The sequence below is a fragment of the Muntiacus reevesi genome, chromosome 2, assembly GCF_963930625.1.
Source record: "Muntiacus reevesi chromosome 2, mMunRee1.1, whole genome shotgun sequence".
Lineage (NCBI taxonomy): Eukaryota > Metazoa > Chordata > Mammalia > Artiodactyla > Cervidae > Muntiacus > Muntiacus reevesi.
Window position 1 is genome coordinate 68,160,307 of NC_089250.1, and position 23,310 is coordinate 68,183,616.

The following is a 23,310-nucleotide window of genomic DNA, read 5'->3' on the forward strand; positions in this document are numbered from 1 at the left end:
TGGGGGGCTTACAATACAAAGTTGACATGGAAAATGAGTGTAGAATAGCTATTGCTATGGATTGAATGTTTGTGTCCCCCTCTTCCTAAAATTCCGGAGAAGGCAATGGCAACCCACTCCAGTATTGTTGCCTGGAAAATCCCATGGACGGAGGAGCCTGGTAGGCTGCAGTCCATGGGGTCACGAAGAATCGGACATGACTGAGCAATTCACTTTCACTTTTCACTTTCATGCTTTGGAGAAGGAAATGGCAACCTACTCCAATGTTCTTGCCTGGAAAATCCCAGGGACGGCGGAGCCTGGTGGGCTGCCGTCTATGGGGTTGCACAGAATTGGACACGACTGAAGCGACTTAGCAGTAGCAGCAGCATCCTAAAATTTATGTGTTGAAATCCTACCTAGTGTAATGGTAGGAGGTGGCGGGGACTTTGGGAGGTGATTGGAACAGAGGTCAAAGCCCTCATGAACGGGATTAGCACCCTCACAAGACCCTTTTCCCCTTTTCTGCATTGTGAGGACACAATGAGAAGTTGGCAGACTGCCACCGGGAAGAGGGTCCTCATTAGAACCTGATTTTGCTACCACCCTGATCTCAGACTTCCAGCCTCCAGACCCATGAGAGGTAAATGTCTGCTGTCTAAGCTGTCCCATCTATGGTACTTTGTTAGAGCAGCCCCAACAGGCAAGACAGCCATGACATTCCTGCATGTGGAGATCAATAAGGGAGGTCTTACCCACCTAGCTGTTAAAACATATGGTAAAACTCTAATACCTTAAACATTACAGTGCGTGCCTGTATGCTAGGTTGCTTCAGTTGTGTCTGACTCTTTGCGATCCTATGGACAGTAGCCCGCCAGGCTCCTCCATCCATGGGCTTCTCCAGGCAAGAATACTGGAGTGGGTCACCATGCTCTCTTCCAGGGGATCTTCCTGATCCAGGGGTGGAACCCACATCTCCTGTGTCTCCTGCATTGCAGGTGGATTCTTTACCCACTGAGCCACCTGCAAAGCCCTAAACGGTATGGTACCAGCCCCAGAAGAGCAAAGAGATAAACGGCAGGGGAAAAGTCCAGAAACAGACTCATCCACAAATGAACTGGAATGTGGAAAAGAAGCGCATTGCAAACTAAAGCAAAGAGGAAACGTAGCTGCTTACCTTTGGGGCAAGGGACTTGAAGTAGGTGGATAGTGAGTGAGAGAAGTATTGATTTTTTTCTTTCTTTTTTTGGCTGTGTTGTAAGGCTTACAGATCTTAGTTCTTAGACCAGACAGAGAACCTGGACCCTTGGCAGTGAGAGCTCAGAGGCCTAACCCCTGGATCAGCAGGGAATTCTCCAATTTTTCATTTTGTGTCTTTCAGAATTGCTTGACTTTTCCAACCTTCTGTATTAATATGTATTCTTCTTATTTAATTTATTAAATTTAATTTTTTTTTGGCTGTACCACTCAGCATGCAGGATTCTAATTCCCCGACGAAGGAGTGAACCCACACCCCTGGCAGTGCAAGCACAGAGTTGCAACCACTGAGCCACCAGGCAAGTCCCTTTTTTTTTTAAACGTCAACATAATTTTGTGTCAATATATGTTATCTAGAGATTTTTATTCCTCTTGGGTTTTCTCCTTTGTACTAAAAGGAAATCTAATAAGTGTTATAAAACTAATAATAAAATGACATATAGCAAGCCGTTGAGCCCAGGGGAAGGCACTCATCTTCTATGTCATATGTTCCTATGATATTTGGACTCCTCGGCCTCCTCTTCCTCCTCCTGTTTTACAATTGAAAAAAAAAATTCCCAGCTTTTAGATCGTTAAGTGTGACTTTAAAAATTGAGAAGAGGGGAAATGAATTTTTAACAAAATAAACAAACCAGTGCAGAAATGATGGATTACTCACGAAACGGGACTGGACAACTGGCTCACAATTTGGAAAAAATAAAGTTAGATTCCTACCTTACACCAAAATAAACCTCAGATGGCTTAAAGATTTAAATGTTGGAAGTTAAACCATGAAAGAATCCTAATCCATATACAATTTTAGGGCAGGCAATAATTTTCTAAGACAACGTCAAAGGAACAGATTAGTGAACTGGACAACAAAAATACGTAAGAATTTTTTCAAAACAGAATCAAATAAAGGTCAAATTGCCAAAAAAAAAAAAAAAAATAGACAAGATAGCTACGTAACAAAGAATCAAGAATGTCAATATATATAAAGAGCTTTTACAAAATTCCTGCCCATAAATTTTTTTTTTTTTTTAATCTAAGCCAAGAATAGAGGGAATCTGACCACAGTGAAACTAGAGTTTCCTAGGGCAGGTTGGAGGTGGGGGCCGCGAAGCTGAGCCAGAGTTCCAATAGGAGCGGGGAGAGTGCTCTGGGGCAACTCCAGGGCCAGGTTGGGCGCCCTCCATGTGGCAGGGGTTCCCCGCTCTCCCTGGCATCCACAGTCCTGTCTGGTGCCAGCTTCTTCTCCAGCCCAGCCTGATACACACCCGCCCCGCCTGCACATTAACATTTCCCCATTGCCTCACACACATCAGACGCTTTTCCGGTATATGACTTTTGCAAATGTTGGTCCCTCTGTCTGGCTCACCCCTCTCTCATTTCTACCAGAAAAATACACCCAACTATTTCATGAGGGCTCAGTCCAGTGTCTCGGGTTCTAAAAAAGTCATTTTGATCCACCCAGGCTCCCTCAGCACAAGCCCATCATTCCATTCTCCTAACTGCACTTTTCTGCTTACCTGTCCTGGTCCCCCTGCTAGAAAACAGGCCTCTCTAAACAGGGGTCTCCCTGGGCTCCCATTCCCACTCACGGCGTCTGCCATGGGGACAGATATTCAACTAATGTTACTTGAACAGATGAATCGTACCGCAGAGCTTGACCTGACGCGCCCCACTCTAGGTAGTCAAGCTTCTGGGTAAGCTATTTCCTAAAACAGGACAATTTTATGAACAATAGGAACACAAGTTTTTTTTTACTATTATGTAATGATATGCAATTACATAACATTCAATGAAAATACATTGAAAGAGAAGCACTAAGTTTCAGTTAGAGCAAAACAGAGAAACACACCAAACAACAGTGGTAGCTGAACGCGCCTGAACTACCGAAAGCCACTGCTGAGTCTGACAATCGTGGCCTCATACGAGCTCTGTGCCAGGCACACCCTGTGGTACCCATGGCCTCGGGGGAGCAGGGCTCGAGGGGAGAGAAAGAGCTATGCTAGTGACAGGCCCAAGCTTCATGGAGACCCCGGAGGGAGGTGCTGTCTGTGCCCTCGGGATGCTTCCAACTCTCGGGACAGATGTGGGAGAACCGAGTGATGCTCAAGGCCTGTTACTATGGTAACAGTACTGGGATGCGAGCCCACAAGGGCAGAGGTTTCTGTCTGTTTGTTCACTGCTGAATGTCCAGCATCTGAAAGAGCATCTGGCGCACAGAAGACCTTCGATAAGTACTTGCTGACTGAGTGACTGGAGGGGCCGCGGAGGTCATCTCTGGTGGGTATCCCTTGGCTGAGTCCTCTTGAGTTAGAATACCGGGGCTTTTTTTGCTGGAGGCTGAGCCTGCAGAGGACCCAACTCGGAGGGAGTGGGGGGAGGGCTGGGCCTGGGGCCACAGAGCAGAGAGGAGGGGGTGGCACCTCCAGAGTGTGAGGAGGAGGCTCAAAGAGGACTCCCCAGGGGACATGCAGGTGAAGGTAACAATCACAAGGGCAGGAGGGTGAAGGGAGGAGGGAGCTTAGAGGCAAGGGGTGTGGGCATGATGCTCATCCAGCCCAATCGACCCAGCCCGGTGATAAAACACACCAAGAAGCTGCCGAGCTCCAAGGGGTCGATAAGACGATTTGCCTCCTGGCTCTGAGCAGCGGGTCTTCCCTGGTGCCTGCAATGTGGGAGACCCCGGTTCGATTCCTGGATCAGGAAGATCCCCTGGAGAAGGATATGGCTACCCACTCTAGCATTCTTGCCTGGAGAATTGCATGGAGAGAGGAGCCTGGTGGGCTACAGTCCGTGGGGTCACAAAGGGTCGGACACAACTGAGTGACTAACACTTTCACTTTCTGAGCACTGTAAGGGAACTCAAATATGGGCTCAAAAAAAATTAGGCTCGTCTCAAAGTCACCCTGCTGATAGGTGACAGAGCCGGGATTCAAGCTCACATCTTTCTAATTCAAGAGACTGACCTTTTATCACTTTGTTAAAATTAAAAAAAAAAAAAAAGGCAAGGCTGTAGGCACAAGCCAGGTATGGTGCCCTAGCCAGAGGCAGGTTTCGGTCTGGATCAGGGTTGAAGCAAGCCTGGGGGCAGGGCCATGGGGACCTTCTGGGGCCGGGGCCAGACCGGGGCCGGGGCCAGACCAGGGCTGGGGGTCAGTGTGACTTTCTGGGTTCTGGGCAGCCTGCCAGAGACAACGCCCCAGGGTTGGTGCAGGGCTGGCGGGCGCCCCCACTCCCGCCTGCATCCCTGGCCCTGCGTGACCTTCCTCCCCCAGGGCAGGGGAGGAACGGAATGGGCCTGGCCCTTATCCTGGAGGAACTGCAGCTGCTCTCGCATCTCCGCCCCCCCCACCCCAGCACACAAAGGCGCTTTCTTTCCCAGCACGAGGTCTCGATTGCGTGTCCCCTGAATCCGAAAGCTCCTATGAAGGAAGTGCTTTCCTCCCAGGGGGTGTGTGTGTGTATGTGTGTGTGTGCGCGCATGCACGCATATGTACTGAGTCTTAGGAAGCTGGGTCCTCTGGGTGGTCAGACCCTCTCTCTGCCTCCTGGGTTTGGCCTGGCGCATCTGGATCTGAATGCTTTGTGTGTGGAGGCATGTGCATGTGTGTTTGTGCGGGTCCGTGTGTATGAACACGTTTGAGCACATCTCTGCAGCCTCTGTATACGTGCCTGTGTGTATTTCTGTGTATACAACACACATCTGTCCGTGTTTGCATGCCCACGTTGTTGCATAACTGAGTTGGTACCCAGGCTCTTTCGGGTGCGCCTGTGTGTTTCTTGTCTACACCAGCCACCCGGTAGCAGGCCCCCCCCTCTGGCCAAGCCTCGGCACCTGTACCCCACCCCGGCTTCTACTCTGCTGTGTGTGGTGTGTGTACAAGCTTCCTTCCTATGTCCCCCCGCCCCCACCCCCACCTCTGCATTTGTCTGGGAACAACCTGGCCCCTTTCAGCTCGGGAGGAAGACAGGTTAGTACAGCTTGGCTTAGGCCATACATACTTTCCCAAAGTTCCCTGGATCCCAGCCGAACTCTTTATACAAAGGCTCGTAGGGAATAGTCTGACAGGAAAGTGGGGACCCTGCCGAGGGGGCTCAGGATCCCCCGTGCCAAGCGGAAATGAAAGCATCAGTCAGCTGAGCTTCAGCCAGGGAGGGGGCCCCTGAGTCCTGAGGCTGAGCTTCGTCTGAGGACCCTTTGGTCCCCGGGAGGGGGAGACACAGCATCTCATGGTAGCAGAGCTGGCGAGGACCCCAGGAACCCCACCGAGCATGGGGAAAGAGAGACCCAGAGTGGTGCCCCAGACCGTTCAGAAACCGCGTCAATTCCAGGCATCCTGCTGCCCCAGGCGACCCTCCTGTGGACAAACCCCAAGTCTGCCCACCTTCGGGGGATGGGTGCTGTTCCCTCCCTCTGGCCGCCTTGCAGGGGGGCTCCCAGGCCCTCAGAGCACTCAGGGATGCTGAGAGCAGCGCCCACATCCCAGGGCAGGGTCCACCGAGCACCCACCTGACTCAGACTGTGGGACCCTTTCTCCCAGCCCCCTCATCCACAGTGGGGGGCGTACCACCCTACTCTGCCCCCCACCAACACCCGGGCCCCAGCCTGTAACGGCATGCCCTCCGGCGGGTGTCCTGGGTGCTGGAAGGAGGGCTGTTCCCTGGGGCAAGAAGACCTGACCCTGAGGGAAGCCCGGGGCACAGAGGGCAGCCCCCCGGCTGTCTGTCCATGAGGCGTGTGGCAGTGGCTGACACGGGTGCCGCAGGTGGGGAGGCGGGGAAGGGCAGGCCCTCAGCCCCCCAGGGAGGAGCCCAGAGGTCAGAGGGGCAGACTGGGCTCCAGGAGCTCCCGGGTGGGGATCAGACAGGTGGGCTCCTTCAGCCCAGTCCCCTCCGGTCCCCGCCAACCACCCCCTCCTCTTCCTCTGGGGGAGCGGGGGCGTGGTACTGGGAGGCTTTGCTCCTACCTGCATGTCGTGTCCAGACCAAGGGCTGCTTTTGAAACTCAGAAGCCAGGTGGAGACTCTGCTTTCTTTCTTCTTTTCCTGCTCATTGTCATATCTCATCCCTGAGGAATGAGCACAGACCAGCTGACGGGCTTAATATGAAACAGAGAGGACCCTCAGGGTACCAGGAATACCCGAGAACCAAGAACCACGAGGCCAGATTTGAAGAACCTGGTGCCCCCACAGTCGATCGGGCAGAGACAGGGCCACCTTGGGTTGTTTTTTTTTTTTTTTTTTAATGTTTTTTATTTATTTATTTTTGACTGTGCTGGGTCCTCGGTGCTGCGTGCTGACTTTCTGCGGTTGAGACGCGCCGGCGCTGTGCTTGGCTGCGGGGTGTGGGCTTCTCCTTGCCCTGGTTTCTCTTGTTGCCGCACGGGCTGTAGGCGCTCGGGCTTCCGTAGTTGCAGCCCATGGGCTCCAGAGCGCTGGCTCAGTGGTTGCTGAGACCGGGCTTTTGGTGCTCCGTGGCATGTGGAATCTTCCCGGACCAGGAACTGAACCCCTGTCCCCTGTCCAAGACAGGTCCACTTTGGATGGATGCTTAACCTCTTAACACCTGCTCCTTCCGAGGTCTGGGGTAGCTGGGCCAGTGGGGTCAGGGGTCGGGCAGCAGAACACAGCTGCTCCTTGGGCCCGTTTGGGATGCTGGGTTGTGTTGAGAGTGGTGCTGGAGGGGGATCTTAACCCTCTTGGACCCCAGTCCATGGGAGGGGAGTGCCTCTCCATCCCCTCCCTGAAGAGGATGCTAACTGCCTCCAACTGGACCAGGGAGGGGAAGGAAATGTCCCCAGGGGCTCCGCTAGCAGGGGCTCACCGCCCATCCCCCCAAACCCTCCAACCACCGCCCCCCACCCCGCCTCTGGCCCCGGCTCTCAGACGCGCCATAAGCCTTGGGAATAGGAGAAGAAGACCACTCCTTATGGACAAATGCTTGCTTCCTGATGGGGAGATCTGACCAGGCACTCTGGTGAGAGTTGGAGGGTCTCCCAGATGTGGGCCAGGGGACTGGGGCTGCGGGCTTTCCTCAGACCTCTATAATCCACCCGACAAGCCTGCACATCCCCCCAGACTCCCCGAAGGCATTCACCAGGACTCTGGCAATCCCCCTGGCTTTTGGCCGGCCTGGAACATTTGGGGATCTGTGAATAGAAACGCCTAGATCAGAGCTGAGGCGGGGATGGGGGGGGGTGGGGCGGGGGAGCGGGGCCTAGTCCTCCCGGTCTGTCCTCTCAGTCAGAGCCATGAAGGAGGCTTAACACCTCGCCCCCCTCTATCACAGCCTGCCCCCCTCCCAGCCTCCTCCCTCCCCGCCTCAGTCTGGACCCTTCCCTTATCCTGCTTTCCTCCCCGACTTAACTCGCCAGCAGCGTGGCTGAAACTAGTGACCCAAGCACTACCAGAGTCCGTGTGCCGCAGGGAAAGAGCCCACATGAGGCAACAAAGGTCCGTCCAGTCAAGGCTATGGTTTCTCCAGTGGTCATGTATGGATGTGAGAGTTGGACTATAAAGAAAGCTGAGTGCTGAAGAATTGATGCTTTTGAACTGTGGTGTTGGAGAAGACTCTTGAGAGTCCCTTAAACTGCAAGGAGATCCAACCAGTCCATCCTAAAGGAGATCAGTCCTGGGTGTTCATTGGAAGGACTGATGCTGAAGCTGAAACTCCAATACTTCGGCCACCTGATGCAAAGAGCTGATTCATTGGAAAAGACCCTGATGCTGGGAAAGATTGAGGGCAGGAGGAGAAGGGGACGACAGAGGATGAGATGGTTGGATGGCATCACTGACTCAATGGACATGGGTTTGAGTAAACTCCGGAAGTTGGTGATGGACAGGGAGGCCTGACAAGCTGCAGTCCGTGGGGTCGCAAAGAGTCGGACACGACTGAGCGACTGAACTGAACTGAACTGAGGTAATGAAGATCCCACATGCTGCAGCTAAGACCCAAGGTAGCCAGATAAATAAGTAATTTGTTTAGTTGCTGAGTCGTGTCCAGCTCTTTAGTGACCCCATGGACTGTAGCCTGCCAAGCTCCTCTGTCCATGGGATGTCCCCCAGGCAAGAATACTGGAGTGGGTTGCCATTTCCTTTTCCAGGGAATCTTCCCAACCCAGGGATCAAAATTGCCTCTCCTGCTTGGCTGGTGGATTCTTTACCACTGAGTCACCTGGGAAGCCCCAAATAAACAAATATTTTTGAAAAGGGCCCATAAGTCACTGACACCTCCCCAGAGGGACATATACCTGTTTCTTAGTTCCCTTTAGGTATGGTCGTTCAGGTTTGGATAATTGCCCACCGCTCTCCATTTTGTCCATCACCATGAAAAATACTTGGCACAGCTCTCTTTGCCCAACAGTCATTCCCCTAAAAGGATGGAGTGTGGCTTGATGTGTTTTACGTAAACCCTTGGCACAGCTTTAAACTCCCTTCTACACAATTTTGCCATCGAGTGTTGATGTCAAAGTTACTAGGAAGCTGTTTGCTGAACCTCGCATCTTCCTCCTCTGAAAACCGCAGCACTTCTTCCCTCCCGGGTCCCACCCCACCCTCATCACCCATGTCTGCTCCACAGTAGCTGCTCCCCACACACGATCCACTCTGGCCAGCAGGAGACTGGAATCCATTCAGTGTCTCACGTCTATTGGCCCGGTGCTAACTAAGGTGAGGGCAAAGACCAGCAGGTTCAGCAGTTCTGGGGGTCAGCCCTGTCCCCAACCAGACTCAGGTCCCCAGCAGCAGGGTGCAGTCTGCTCTGATCTTGTCCCGGAGCCCAGCCCAGCCTGGTGCCCAGCGGAAGTCTGCAGGCAGTATGCTACAGCTCAGGGCCTTTGGGAGGCCGGTTCACCATCTCTCGGTTGCACAAGTGTTGAGTTGCACATGGGTTGGGGCCCAGTGAGCGGTGCCAGCTGGCCTCAGTCACAGTATGGAGGGCGTGTGATGGGAATGCCCTTGTCCCTGCACAGACGTGGTCCCAGCTGCTCTTTCCTGTTTCCTCTGAGCTTGGCTCCCAGGATGTGGCTGCCAGTCAGCCTGGGCCAGCGCACCCACCGGGGGGCTCCCAGCCACTGCTGTTGTGCACTCAGCTCTCCACACCTCAGGCCTTCCTGCTGTCTGGGCCCCAAGTGGGACCAGGACCCAGGTTGGCTCATCCATCAGGCCTGTCTTCCACCCACCTTGCTGGTAGCCAGCCCATAAGCCAAAAGTCTTGAAGGCCCCTCCCTAAGGCATGGCAGTTATGCCTCCATGTCTTTAACTTGTCTTGTGTGTCTGTCTGCCTGTCCTTCCAAACGCTCCTCTTCCGGCCCTGTTTTGTCTCCCTCGTAGCTCAGTCAGTAAAGAATCTGTCTGCACTGCAGAAGGCCTGGGTTTGATTCCTGGATCAGGAAGATCCCCTGGAGAAAGAAATGGCAGCCCACTCCATGGGATTCTTTCTTGCCTAGAGAGAATTCTCTCTTGCCCATCTCTCTCTGGGCAAGAGAGAATCCCATGGACAGAGGAGCCTGGCAGGCTAGTGTCTACGGTGTCACAACGATCAGACATGACTTAGTGACTTAACCACCACCACTGGCCCTTTTTTGGGTCCTTTCTCTAAAAATTGTCTCTTCTCTGCCAGCTTCAAATCTATCCACTGGCTCCCTTCCTCTTTGCCCCAGACGGGAAGTGGTGTGAAGGAGAGGGCAGGACATGGGGTTCTGACTTTGAAACGAAAGGATGCCCTGGGGGCCTGGAGGCGGAACCTATAGACAAGCCCAAAGTCCAGCACTTCTTTGAGGTCTGATTTATCTCAGAAGTCAACGTCACCCTTCTATCCCGGCATCTGGTTCCTATTTATGCGAAACTATGTATGAATTAATGTACAATATTTTAAGTAGCTTAGTTTTTGCCCTGAATCTGCGAATACAATAGCTGCTCTACAACAGAGGTCTGCAAACTTTTCTGCAAAGGGCCAGATAGCAACTATTTTCAGCTCTACAAGCCGTGTGGCTCTGGGACAACCACTGGAGCCCTCTGCTGTGGGGTGCAGGCAGCGCCAGGAGACACAAAGAGGAGCGGTGCTGTGCTGTAATGGAGCTTGCTTCATGGTCTCTGAAATTTGAATTTGGTGTGATTTTCACAGATCATGAAATACTATTCTTTCGACTTTTCCATTATCAAAAAAACATAAAAGCCCATTCTTGGCTTGTGGGCTATTTAAAACCGGGCGATGGGCTGTGTGCTCTAGGAAGACTGTGGGACCTGCGGTTTTGGAATCAGATGCACCCCTCGATCCTTGTCTTTCCCCTCGTTCCCAGCGCCACTGAAGGAGGTGACAGCCACCTGGGCCTCGTCCTCGTCCAGGGAACATGTCTGGGATGAGATCACGGGAGTCGAGGCCTGGCACAGGGGGCTGCAGAGTGGGCACCGGAGGCAGTGCTGGGGACTGTTCATGGATGTGGGGCTGGCCCGTGCTGGTCACGGGGGCCTGGTGGGTGAGACGGGCAGCACCCGGCGCGGCAGTGGGCAATCCATGGCACCCGAGGGCGAGAGGCGAGCAGTTTTCATATTACAAGTCAGATCAAAGCTCTCTCAGTTTCAGGTCCTGCTTCCGGGTCCTTGGGCTGAAGTGAGGGTCTGGCAGATGATCAGCTGTTTGCAGGCCTCTCAGCTGCCCCCTGCCCCCACCACTCCCACCAAAACACAGTTTGGGAATTCCCTGGCAGACCAATGGTTAGGACTCTGTGCTGTCACTGCCGAGAGCATGGCTGGGGAACTAAGATCCCACGAGCCACTCTGCTGAAAAAAAAGAAATAGAATATTCAAGTTGCCCCTCTCCTCTCAGCCTCAGAACTCTCTCCTGCCCACTGGCCCTTCTAGCTGAGCTGTTACACAACCTCCCGCCACACCCTTCTTTTCTGCCTTCTAAGCCTGGATGCTTCCTCTTGGACTCAGGCTGGGAGTCCGAGCATTAGACGCCAAGATTGTCCCCAGGCTTGGGGAGCAGGACAGAAGGGAAATGCCTTCTTCTCCGGGTGGACCTGCTCCTCTGGCCCCAGGACTGGCCGCGGCAGCATGGGGACAGCACGTCCCTCTGTCCTGGTTCATCATCCATTTACTGCTATCTTACAAAGCTGCACCTGAGGGGTGGCTTGCTCCAGGCCTCAGGGGTCCACCCTGACTCCATTATTGGTCAATTTACAACTCTGGAATCACCAGTCTCTCTAGGCCCTCAAATCCCAGCCTTGGCATTTGTCAGCTGGGTGACTGGGTGTCCCTTAGCCTCTCTGGACCTCAGTTCTCTCCTCTGTAAGACAGGGAGAACCTCAGAGTTATTGTGGATTGGGAATATGGACATAAAGATCAAGCCCTACTCAAGGAAGTCCCTAGTAAGTGTGCGTTGTTACATTAAGGGACCAGAGACAACAGGATGCTGGGGTTTGAAATCTAGATAAACCAAAAACATTGTAGCTTAATTTGGGGCTTCCTTGGTAGCTCAGCTAGTAAAGAATCTTCCTGCAATGCAGGAGACCCCGGTTTGATTCCTGGGTCAGGAAGATCCCCTGGAGAAGGGATAGGCTACCCACTCCAGTATTCTTGGGCTTCCCTGATGGCTCAGCTGGTAAAGAATCCAACTGCAATGCAGGAAACCAGGGTTTGATCCCTGAGTTGGGAAGATCCCCTGCACAAGAGAAAGGCTACACACTCCAGTATTCTGGCCTGGAGAATTCCATGGACTGTATAGTCCATGGCATGGGGTTGCAAAGAGTTGGACATGACTGAGTCACTTTCATTTTCACTAACTTGGCTCAGACGGTAAAGAATCTGCCTGCAATGCAGGAGATCCACGTTCAATCCCTGGGTCGGGAAGATCCCCTGGAGAAGGAAATGGCTACCCATTCCAGTATTCCTGCCTGGAGAATTCCATGGAGAGTGGAGCCTGATGGGCTATAGTCCATGGGGTAGCAAAGAGTCAGACACGACTGAGCGACTGACACTTCACTTCATTAGGTTTATCTGAAATTAAAACATAACTGGGGGTCTTTTTCTGCCTGAATCTGGCAACCCTACCCTGATGGAGGCATCACAGACCTGGGAGCTGCCCTGTCCCCCAGCCCCACTATCTCCTCAACCCTTTAGTTCACTCTGACCAATAGACTTGCATGGAAAAATCCTTTCTCTCCTGCAGGTAGGGTCACAGGGACAGTCAGTGAGAACCCCCATTTCCTGGGACTTCCTTGGCAGTCCAGTGGTTAAGACTTTGCCTTCTAATGTAGGAGGTATGGGTTCAATTCCCTGGCTGGGGAGCTAAGATTCTATATGCCTGGAGGCCAAAAAGCCAAAACATAAGACAAAAACAATATTGTAACAAATTCAATAAAGATTTTGTAAAAGTCCACATTAAAAAAAAAAAACTTACACACACAAAAAAAGAAACAAAACCCCCTTTTCTGCCCCGCTTTGAGTCCAATCCCAGATCCACTTTGTACTTGCCTCAGGGTTTGGAGCGATATCTTCCTCCCCCTTGATTCCCCTGCTGTACCCCTGATTTAACTACCTCATCCTTCCAGGACTGGCAATCCTCACCTCGCCAGCTATTAAAAGAAGTAGGGACACATGACTCGAACATCACAAGCAGTTGCAAGCACTTGACCTCAATCATTTCAATCAACCCCATCAACAACCCTACTGGTTCAGGTTGTAATTATTTAATTCCTCATCTTGTTCTACTGAAGCCTCAGATGAGGAAACTGAAGTTTCGAGAAGGTGGGCATGCTGTTCCTGTCTCCCCAGGGGAGCCGCAGCTCTCCCAGCGCCTCTACTCCCCGCTTCCTGCCTCCCATCCTAGTTCTTCCCTTCGTCCTCTTGGCCTTGGGTGAGGGTTGAGCCAGAGCTCAGACACCAGGATGGGCTCCACAGCGCCGACTTCAGTCATTTCCAAATCCATCACAGGGAGGGACTTCCTTGTAGGAGCCAGTAGTTAACCCACCCCTTTTATTTCCTGTCTTATCCCCCAGACACCCTGCTGCCCGTGGGTTACGAGAGTGGTCACAAGGCCGGCCACTTGGCAGCACAAGTCACGTATCCTGAACACCTGCCCGCACACTCCTGTCCCTGAGACTGGGTTTGGAGAAGCCACAGTCTAGAACCAAGGTTCGAGTCACTGGGTTGGGTGAACCCCATTGCCGACCTAAGAGTTCCTGTGGTTTCTACAGCAGGCAAATGAACAGTCATTCTTGCAAGAAACAGTTTTAAGATGTAAATAAATCGAGCATAAAGTTTTCCGGAGGGTGTGACACAACTGTTTCCTTTTTCCTGGTGCCAGCTCTTCCACGTGTAATTCCATTAGAGCTGGTCTCTGCGTTTGGTGGTGGTGGTGGGGGGGGGTTTGGTCCCAGACTAGCATCACAAAGGCTGGAGTGTCCTGACCTCAGGCTGGTGGGACTGGGGGTGGTGTCTGTCCCAGCTCTGTTCTCTAGGATGGGACAGGTTTGTAGCCTCTCTGCTGGCTTTCATAAGGCCAACCGGATGTCAGGATCCTCTACGTGGCAACCAAGATGCTCTGAAGACAAACGAGGTCACGCTTTGAGGTCACTTATGCAAACACACACAAAACACTAGCCCACTGTACGTGACTAGGTGTGTTCACCCAACCTCATAAAGGAGGTAGAATCTACTGGGGTAGGCTTGGAGGTCGAGGGTGAAACCTTGACCTTCACAACCTATCATTCTACCCAGAAGTGCTACCCAAGTCTAGAGATCTACAAAGCCGGCAATACATATTTACTTGTAGCAGAAGTCTGTAAGGGCTTCTGGAAGCATGGCCCACCCAGGCTTCAGGCTGTTTATCTACCATCTATTGAAACTAGGCAGGGAGCCAGCCAAGGGTGAGGCCGGCGGGGCTCCTGCTCTCTGCCTCCTTGCAGACTCCGGACATCTCTGCCAGCCTGGTTGGTAACTTCGGACACAGCCCTTCTGGGGCTTCAGAAGCCATGCTTCCCAAAGCGAGGGATCACAAAGTTCTTCACTTCAGACACAGGAGGCACTTGGGTGTTCGGGGGCCGCTTCCAACCCACAGAGGTCCCCCCCACCTGTTCCATGAAGCCCCAGGTGTGTTACCTGAAGGGGGTGGGGGGCCTCTGGCATAGGGCTTAAGAGAGTGCAGGCATCAGCTGTGGGCGCTCAGGCCCCGAGTCTGGGGAGCAGGTGCTGTGCTGCGTCCCCTTCTACTGCGTCTGTCTTAACCAGGTGTTCTGGGAGCTCAAGAGAGAAGGCAGGCCAACCCTCATGAGCAAGTATTTACCAAGCCCCCAACATGGTGCCCGGCATGGGCACCTAGGAGACAGTGGACTGCTGTGTGCATGCGATGCCTTCATAACATGCCCGGGCAGCAGGAGACAGCCGAGTGCCACTGAAGTCCTCAAATACAAACTTGACTTTTAAACTTTTTTGTTTTTTTAAATCCAGGATCGAGACCACAGACAATTTATTATGTAAGACATGGGGTGAAGAATGATCAAGGAAAAGTTATGGCTGTGAGTGACATGGAATTAGATGAAAAGGCTCAAGTTTGTTGAAGAGAGTTTTAAATTTGGCTTTTGCTCTTGGAAACGTCAAAATAATCATAAGAAGCACTTATGCCTTACAGAGCAAATAATCCACAGAGTGTCATTTTCATTTTGCAAACAGGGACACAATAGCAGTCAAAGAGAAGCCTAAACACCCGGAGAGTTAACATACAGGTTCGATAAGATATAACAAGGGATTTTTAGCATGCTGGTGGGTTGTTAAATCAAATCCATACTGAACCCTGTGACCTACTGGAGGTTCTAAGTGGAACCTGGGGAAAGCAGCCTTTTCATACAAAACAACAACAACGACAGAAAAGAAAACCCAGGCTCTGCTGGGCGTCTATAATACTCATTTGCAGTAAGGCTTTCAAGATACATGAATTTTTATAGCATTTGTATTTTAAGGATTTAGGGCAAATACATTTTTTTTCCTACTTGATAAAAAGAAAATTAGTACTTAAAAGGTTCAAAAATATATCAATTGAGTGATTTTTCTTTTACATAAATAAATTATATTGATTTTTAGGATTTAACAGCTGAAAAAACCCTTTCTGCTTCCACTGGAGGCAAAACTGAACAAAATGTTAGTTAAATAGAGAGAGCAGCATTTCTAAGAAATCTGTTGTCAGCATTAGAGACCACCTATGCAACAGATGTCATTAAATAGAATCGGTTCAATTACTGGATCCTTTCTTCTTATGGAATCGGTTTACAGAATTTCTGATTTATAACTGATTCATTAAAACTGGGACTCCACTTTTTAAAAATAAAGCTTTTTTTTTTTTTTTCCGGTCATGATTTAACAGACTTCTTTGAGATGCTCATTTTAACATTTACATAATTTATAATCCCAAATGTATAAAAGACAATGACAAAAGCATCATAAATAAATAATGCAAACTGAAATAGTTATGTCGAACTTTTGGACCTTCTGATAAATTATAGCAAAACTGTTACAGAACAAGTAAAAAAAAAATACAGTAAGTTGTTGACAACAAAATGTGAAACCGGTACTAGTAACGCTTCCAACATTTCCAACGGTCCTGCACAATCCTGTGGCCCGCAGGGGACTGAGCCACGAGCTTCTTTCAAGTCTCAGAGTGTGAACTGTGGATGGAGAGTGAGGCCATCAGAAGGGAAGGACCGCGTGGTGGGGGGGTGAAGGAAGGCAGGGTGGGGGTGGGCTGCCCGGAGAGCCGGGCAGCTGAGGAAGAAGGGGGAATGTTAAGCTTGCCAACACAGTCTTCACTAACTTGATGATCTGAGATCTGGGTCCGACTGTAAAATATAAACTGAAAAATCCGGAGAGAAGGAAAAAAACTCACAGTTGCACTCTTTATTAAGAGGTGGAACGCACGTAGGTTTGACAACCTCGAACCCCTGGCTAGTGTCAAAGAGTGTTGGGGGACTTTTCTTGCAGGCTCCAGAAAGAGCCTGGGTCCTGGTGAAGGGAATCACAAAATAAGAGTCCAGGAGGCTCCAGCAGGGGCCAGAGGGGTTCCTGAGAGGCCTGAGTAGGGGCAGAGCTGGTCATGTGCTTTAGGCCGTGGGCAGTCGTGCTCCCCATCCCACCCCACTGTCGGCAACAGCCCGCGGTGTGTCCAGCTTGTTCGTACTGGGAATCCCCTTTTAACCTGGGAGGAGAGGGACGCGTGCGTGTGTAGAAATGATGCCTGGTCACTATGCCTTCTTGTTGCAGGTTGCCTGAAAACCCAGAGTGGGGGGAAGTCGTGTTACTACCAGTATGGTTTCTGTTTTAGAAAGAAACGGATATGTGTGGTTTCAACCATTAGTTAGATACTTCTGCCTAACCTACTCGTTTAGTAATCGTGATAAAACTGGGAAATATTTTAACTAAAAAATACGCACCAGCATTTCCTTTCTCTGTGCTTTTTTTTTTTGGTTCCCTGTTACCCTTCTTCCCATTCGGCACAGCTCACGGAAAAAAAGAGCTGCTCTCTGCCTCGGCCCTGCACTGGTCAGTCCCTAGCTGGCTTTCTTTTGCCATTTTTTTTTTCTTTCCTCTTCGAATAAGTGGGAAACTTGGAAGAGAAGGGGGCAGGGTGTGTCCCCACGTCTGCACTAACTACGATCGCTGGAATGGACGACTGGATAACGGAGTGCGGGGTTCTGCACCTCCTATACTAGGTCAACGACACGGAGCTGATGACGTGGCAAGACCCTGTGACTGACTATTAACATCTGTTACCATAGTTCTCAGACAGGAAATCAGGGAGGTAATAGTACTCATGGAAACACAGGTTCTTATGACGGTGAAGTGAGGGGAAGTAACAAACCTTTATGGGATAAGAAACTTACAAGTCACAATCATTTTCTTCGATGAAAAAGTTCTAATTGGTGTCACCGAGAGAGTCCTGGGGGCCCCCGTCCCGGGCCTGTGCCGCATGTTCTCTATCGGGGGGTGCAGGAGCCCTGGGTTCTGGGCAGCTCTGTTCGCTGCCTGGTTCCCTCTCTGGCCCAGGCACAGGCTCTGGGTTGGGGTTCGGGGCGTCCCCCTTGGTCTTCTTCCGCTTCCTCCTCTGGCTCTCCAGACCTGCTGCTTCGGAGTGTCTGGCCTGCTGCATGGCCGGCAGCGCCATGCCCATGCCAGGGGAGAGGAACATGGAAGGGTAGATGAGTCCGGGGGAAACGCCTGGGATGAGGAACGGGTTAAACGCCACGGGGCTGCTCGTAGTTATTGCGGGCTCGGGCTGGTCAGAGGAAAAGGGGCTAGGGCCGGGCTTGTCTTCGGCCGACGGGTCCGTTTTGACGTCGTGGCTGCCGGGCTGGTCTTCCGCAGTCTTTTCGGCCGCCGATGCGCCGCCCTTGGTTGTGCTTGACAGGGGCGCTGGCACGGCCGAGGCGCAGGTGGTGGCCATGGGGGCGTTGAGGAGCCCCCCGACCCCGAACATCTGGGGCACGGCGGCCATGCCAGGCAGCACCATGGGCAGCATGCTCAGCGTGCTCTTGACCTCCTCGCCTGGGGGCATCGCCGCGAAGCCGGCCGGGAACCCCACCAGCCCCGTGAGGGGGATGCCCGGTACGTTTCTCATGTTCTGCAACCCGACCAGGTCCATCCCGGCAATCAGGCCGTTCATGAACAGCGGCCCCATCCCAGAGGGGGTGTCTGCCACTAGGGCCGGGGTCTTCAGCAGCTCGCTCCGTGGCCGCCTGCCCCTGCGGCGGGGGCCCGTGTCTCGGAGAACGGGCTCGGGTAGGGTGTGATTGAACTTGTTTTCTGGGAGAAACCCCTGAAAAAGGACAGAGAGACATGAGGTGCTTCAGGCGATGGATGGCAGGGGGGAGCAGCTCGGGGCTCTGCGGTGGTCTTTCCTGCCTGCCCGCCCACCAGGAGCTGCACAGCTCTGCGCACCAAGGACCTTCTGTTTGAGGCGGACAGCCTGAAAGCGCTGAGCAGCTTCCGACACGCTCACGCCCAGGGCCCTGCGGAGAGGCTGTTGGAGACCCGGGAGCTGGGGCCAGCCAGGGACCTCAGGTCTTAGCCCAGAGTGTTTTTACTGAGGGATAACCAACATGATAGCAGTTTCACGTGTAAAATATAAAACCAACAAGAAAGGACTTCATGAGTTTGCATGTTGTCCCTGCGCAGGGCCGCGCTTGACTTCCCGGCTTCATCTGATCTTAGTGTGTGTGCAGCTGAAGCCAGTGGTCAAGACCTGTGGCTGTGACCCCCTTGGCTAGACCCCCCCACGATCGCCTCCCTCCTGACGCAGGAAGGGTTTTAACTGAAGCCAGAGCTGAGCCGGAGGATGGGGTTTGGGAGCAGGAAGACCTGAAGCTCCGCTCTGACCTGCAGGCGCCCCCGGCTGTGGGTGAGAAAGAACAAGGGTGCCCAAGTTGGATCCTTAGGAGATGCCACGTCTCTGCTCAACGGCGGCCACGGGCACAGGCTGGGGGGGGGTCAAGCTCTCAGCGAGCACACGCCTGTGGCAGCTCCGAAATGGGAGTGGTGGGGAGGGGGGGTCTCAGCAGAGGGACACTGGCCGTCGGAGGGGCAGACGAAGTGGGCGGCGATGACAGGAGCCAAGCAGGGCTACTGCCCCGTGTCGGGCCGTGTGCACCCGGCTCCACGTGCCTGCTCTCAAATCACACCCACCCTACCAGTCGGCACTATCGTCACAGCCGTTTCACAAGGAGTTCAGGGATTCACACACGTGTGAAAAAAGTGCACTCAAATGTTCCCAGGTCCCCGGAAATAATGTTATTCCTGAGGTCATGTATTTGTCCTTCAATTTCCCTAAGAATATCATAGAAAAATCAAGTTGTCATGGGCAAAGAGCTCTATGACGGTCACCTTCATGTGAGGAGAAAACCTCTCAGCCAGCAAAAGCAGACGAGGAAGAGACCTCTGGAGCCGTCAGTTCAGTCCCCTTTCTTCCTCACCAACTGAGGAGGGGCGGGATGTGCCCTGGAGCGCAGCTAGGCCGTGACAGAGGGCCCAGACCCCGCGATCCACCTGTCTGCTCCTGCGTGGGGCCAGCCCCCTGCACCCATGAGCCGGCCTGTCCTGAAGGATGGGGCAGCTGCGGCCCGGCCATGGGATGGCCCACCTGTCTGCTCCGGTGCGGGGCTGGCCCCCTGCATGCGTGAACCAGCCGTGGGAATGAGGCCTGGGGGAGCAGTTCTGCCTGGTTCCCGCTTCTAAAGCAAGAGGGTCGGATGCCAGGGCTGGGGCCGGACTGAAAGAAGTGTTTCTCACCACTCTCTCTGGAGCCCATTAGCACAGATCGCCTCCCTCTGGAACCCAGGGCCCAGCCACGGGGACCAGCACTCGGCCACGAGGCCTCCCGAGCCTTCCTCCCTGTTACCCAGCCGCAGCAGAGAGCCAGGGGAAAGGCCCAGGTGCACCTTCTCCTTTCGTGCCCTCAAATGCCCCCACCCTCCCTGTCCCCATCACCCTCAGCAGGAGGGCCTGAGCCGTCTCACAAGTCTGTCGGAAGAAAAGAAACCCCGAGCTTGCTGAGTGAGGCCTCCAGCTTCTTTTGAACAATCTGCTACCTATCTACACAGCAGGACTCTGGTAACACGCCATGAGGCCACTGGGCGCTGGAGAGATGACTTTGGGCAGCCCGCACCCTGCAGGACCTGTGGGCCCTGTGGCCCGGTCCCCCAAGTTCAAGCCACACTCATCAGGCGTCAGGATGTCCCCACCCTCGCTGGAAACCTCTGGAGCACACCACGCTGGGCTCTCTCAGGACAGGGAAACTGCCCAGGTGGCCAGGCTGGCCGCCTGCGCCCTTTAGACGGGGGAGCAGCAGCAGGAAGGCCCTGGGGTGAGAACAGGGCTTCATCCCCCTGCAGAGCGCGCAGCGGGAGGGCAGAGGAAAGGGGCTCCACCTCTTCCTACGGGTGGGCGTGTCATCCCGCCCCTGGCCGGCCCGTGGCTGCCCACCCGGGGCACGTGCCCCTCCCAGCAGAGTGGGGACCACACACGGCGGCCAAGCCGGGCTTTGGCAGCTCTCCCTCCTGGTAATTATACCCTGGGAACAGGCCTGCTTCCTCTTCCAGGGGAGGCTGGGGGGAGGGCAAGGCGAGGGGAGACTCCGAGGGGCAGACGCCAGGCGACGGGTCTGCTCCTCCCGATGATGGCACGCGTATGTGCCCTTGAGACATCGCTCTAAACCAACACAAGGCAGCGTTTACCCCACAGCCTGTGTGTCCTGGCTCTAACACTCAAGTCCTGGGTAAAGACAAAGGAGGAGGTGATGGCCAAAGCTGCCTCGCTCTTCCCAGGAAGGTGAGTCAATTCAGCTAACATGCCCTGAGTGGTGAGAAACCTTACCCCCAGATGCAGCAGGTGGATCCTGGTTTAAAAATTCTAAAAACAAAACACAAAATCTAGCTTGGAAAGACGCTTCTGGGAGAGCTGGGGAAATCTGAATATGGGCGAGCTACGACATGTAACTGTCATGAGAGGTAGTGGTGACAGATACATGGGACCAACACGTTCCCAGGAGACACACGCTAAGTGTTTATTTTGGGGTGACATGTCATCTCACAGGGCTTCCCAGGTGGCTCAGTGGGTAAAGAATTCGCCTGCAATTCAGGAGATGAGAGTTTGATCCCTGGGTCGGGAAGATCCCCTGGAGGAGGAAATGGCAACCCACTCCAGTATTCCTGCCTGGGAAACCCCATGGACAGAGGAGCCTGGGGGGCTACGGTCCACGGGGGTCGCAAAGAGTCAGACTCAAATGAAGTGACTCAGCACACTCAGCAAGCACATAGTCTCTGCAATTTACTGTCAAATGGCTCAGGAAGAAACTAGCAAAACCACCCCACCCACTGCATACGGGTAGGTGAAATATATGAGGCATGTGAAATGCATGTGAAATATATGAGGCATATGTGTGCGTACACACATGTAATAATAAGCGACCGCTATGTGCCCGGCGGGCATTCTTAAAGCTGAGTCCACCTGCGTGGCGTGGTTGGTGGAGCTGGCAGCCGAGCCCCAGCACACACAAGGCAGGAGGGGCTGGAGGCAGGGAGAGGCTCTTTGCGGGATTTGGATATTTCTAGAAGAAACGGGAAGGTCTCTAAGGGACGGACAAGGAGTGTCACACACCCAGAGGCTCCGGCCCCAGTGGGGTCCGCCGAGCAGCCCCGAGGGCCAGGCGAACCCTGCCTCCAGTCCAGGCCTTACTGCAGGCAGGGGACCCCAAGGCGGGGCCTGTGTTTACTTAACAAAGGAGGGAAAGCGCATCTCTGGCAGGAGGCTGGCTTGTGAGGACAGCTCGGAAATGAGTGTTCTGGCAGGAGATGGGCGTCGGCTGGGCTGTGATGAACGTTAACTCCCAAAGAACGTCCGAGAAACTGAGGTGTGAAGAAAGAAATGAGGAGGTCAAGGGGGGAGCCATGTCTTTCAACCAAGAGCTCGGAGACCCCACCAAGCGAGAGCTGGGGGTGGTCTCTCATGACAAAAGGAGAGCTCGAGGGCGGGGTTGGAGAAACAGTGAGAGGAAGGACGTGGGATCGGCCTGGCCAGTAGGCAGTCGTTTGTCGAGCTGCTAGTGGAGTGACCCTCGGGGCCACCAAATCATAAACGCGCTTCCTAACAACATTAACAAGGAGGAAATGACTAGGGTGGGTGGTCTCTGGGAACTAAACACAGAAATGGTATCCTGGAAATCCCTCAGAGGAGGAGAGCTATAGATGACGGAGCACCAAAGGAAGGTGTTCAGGAGCACCCTTGAGCTCAGAGGACAACCTGTGAGGGCAGAGCCCCAGAGGACCCTCAGAAGCACCCTATTTGGGCAGAACTCACTTTGAGAAGCATGTTTGAGTATGGTCTGCCCAAGCTTAACGCACTTTCAGGTTGAAATACTACCGCCCCCTAGAGGTTACGAGTCTTCTAGTCCAAATTTGTACTCATCTGTAAGCTATAATTAACTCGGATTCGTTCGAGTGCAAGTATCTGCAGATGCCTTTGAAGTCTCTTCCAGGCTCATGATTCTATAATAGGAAAAGGGCAGTGTGTGGAGTCAGCTGTTTCTCATTGCCAGCGAGGACGGACAAGGAGGGGGTGTCTTAAATGGTAGCCGGAAAAACTTAAGGCTGGAAAATGAAAATTTCCAAAAAAGTTTTGTTAAAACACTGGATAACAGACTTCTGATAAGACTTAAAAGTTATTTTCCCTGAACTCTCCAAAATGGGGGGAATCGAGCCTTGGAAGTTGTTTCAGTACAAAACTTAACTCCGAAGTTTTGGAGGGAAAGGTTGAAAACAAATGACCACGGAAGACATGCTGCTGGTGAGAACACCCCAGCACCAGCTGTCCCTGCTCATCAGGCCCCTGGGCGGACCCTGGTCCTTCTGCTAAGGCCGCCTGGCTGCCCCTTCCCAGTTGAAGTGTCCTCTCCGGGTCTGCGGGGCCGGGCTCCACTGGGATGTCCTGTTCCTTACCCTCAGGCCTGGCTCCTTGGGGACAGCAGGAACCCTCTCTTCCCCACTCAGGGAGGTGACGTCTAACGTTCCAGGCTCCTTACAGCGTGGCCTCCTCTGCTTTGGTTTGTCTGAAAAATTCTAGGAGGTAAATGGAAACGAACGTTACAGAATGCTCTGGCCACAGGGTCTCCTGATGCGGGTGGTGCTGCTCAGATGGTTGTGCTTTGCTGTTTCCTCACTCACGGCCCTCTGCACAGGACCTGTTGGGTCAGCGCTGCACGAATAGCCGCAGGGCCCCACCGAGGTGCTCTCCTTGAAGCCACGGCGTGCCTGCAGTGAAGCTGCAAGGTGGGCCTCCCGTGGGGGGCCCGCTGGCCCTCCAGGCTCCCAGGGCACTGCTTCACCGCTGCCCCTGCCTCTCTGAACCGTTTTCTTAGGCTCTCTCTGCGCTGCTCCCAGCCTGGCGGGCTGTGTGTCTCTGGAGGGTGTGTGTCTGTGAATGCATCCTCCTCGTTCCTGCGAGCTTTCGAGCACCTCCCCTTGCTAACAAGAGGTAGCCAGCACAGCGGGGTGGTGGTGGGGTGTTGGTGCTGGGGCGCCCTCTCCTCTGGACGCCTGCTCTGAAGGAC

At 53.3% G+C, this 23,310-nt stretch overlaps 1 protein-coding gene across 7 annotated transcripts in view; it reads right to left on the reverse strand.

Annotated features, from left to right (window-relative positions):
- Positions 1 to 14,673: 14,673 nt before the first annotated feature.
- CHD6 (chromodomain helicase DNA binding protein 6) overlaps positions 14,674 to 23,310 on the reverse strand; it is a 192,036-nt gene continuing 183,399 nt past the window's right edge. For all 7 annotated transcript variants that reach the window (XM_065922021.1, XM_065922024.1, XM_065922022.1 and 4 more), the window contains 2 exons: positions 22,700 to 22,819; positions 14,674 to 18,027 (listed from right to left, as the gene is read on the reverse strand). In XM_065922021.1, coding sequence (XP_065778093.1) covers positions 17,128 to 18,027; positions 22,700 to 22,819 — 1,020 coding nt within the window. In that variant the 3' untranslated portion in view covers positions 14,674 to 17,127. The remainder of the gene's footprint in view (positions 18,028 to 22,699; positions 22,820 to 23,310) is intronic.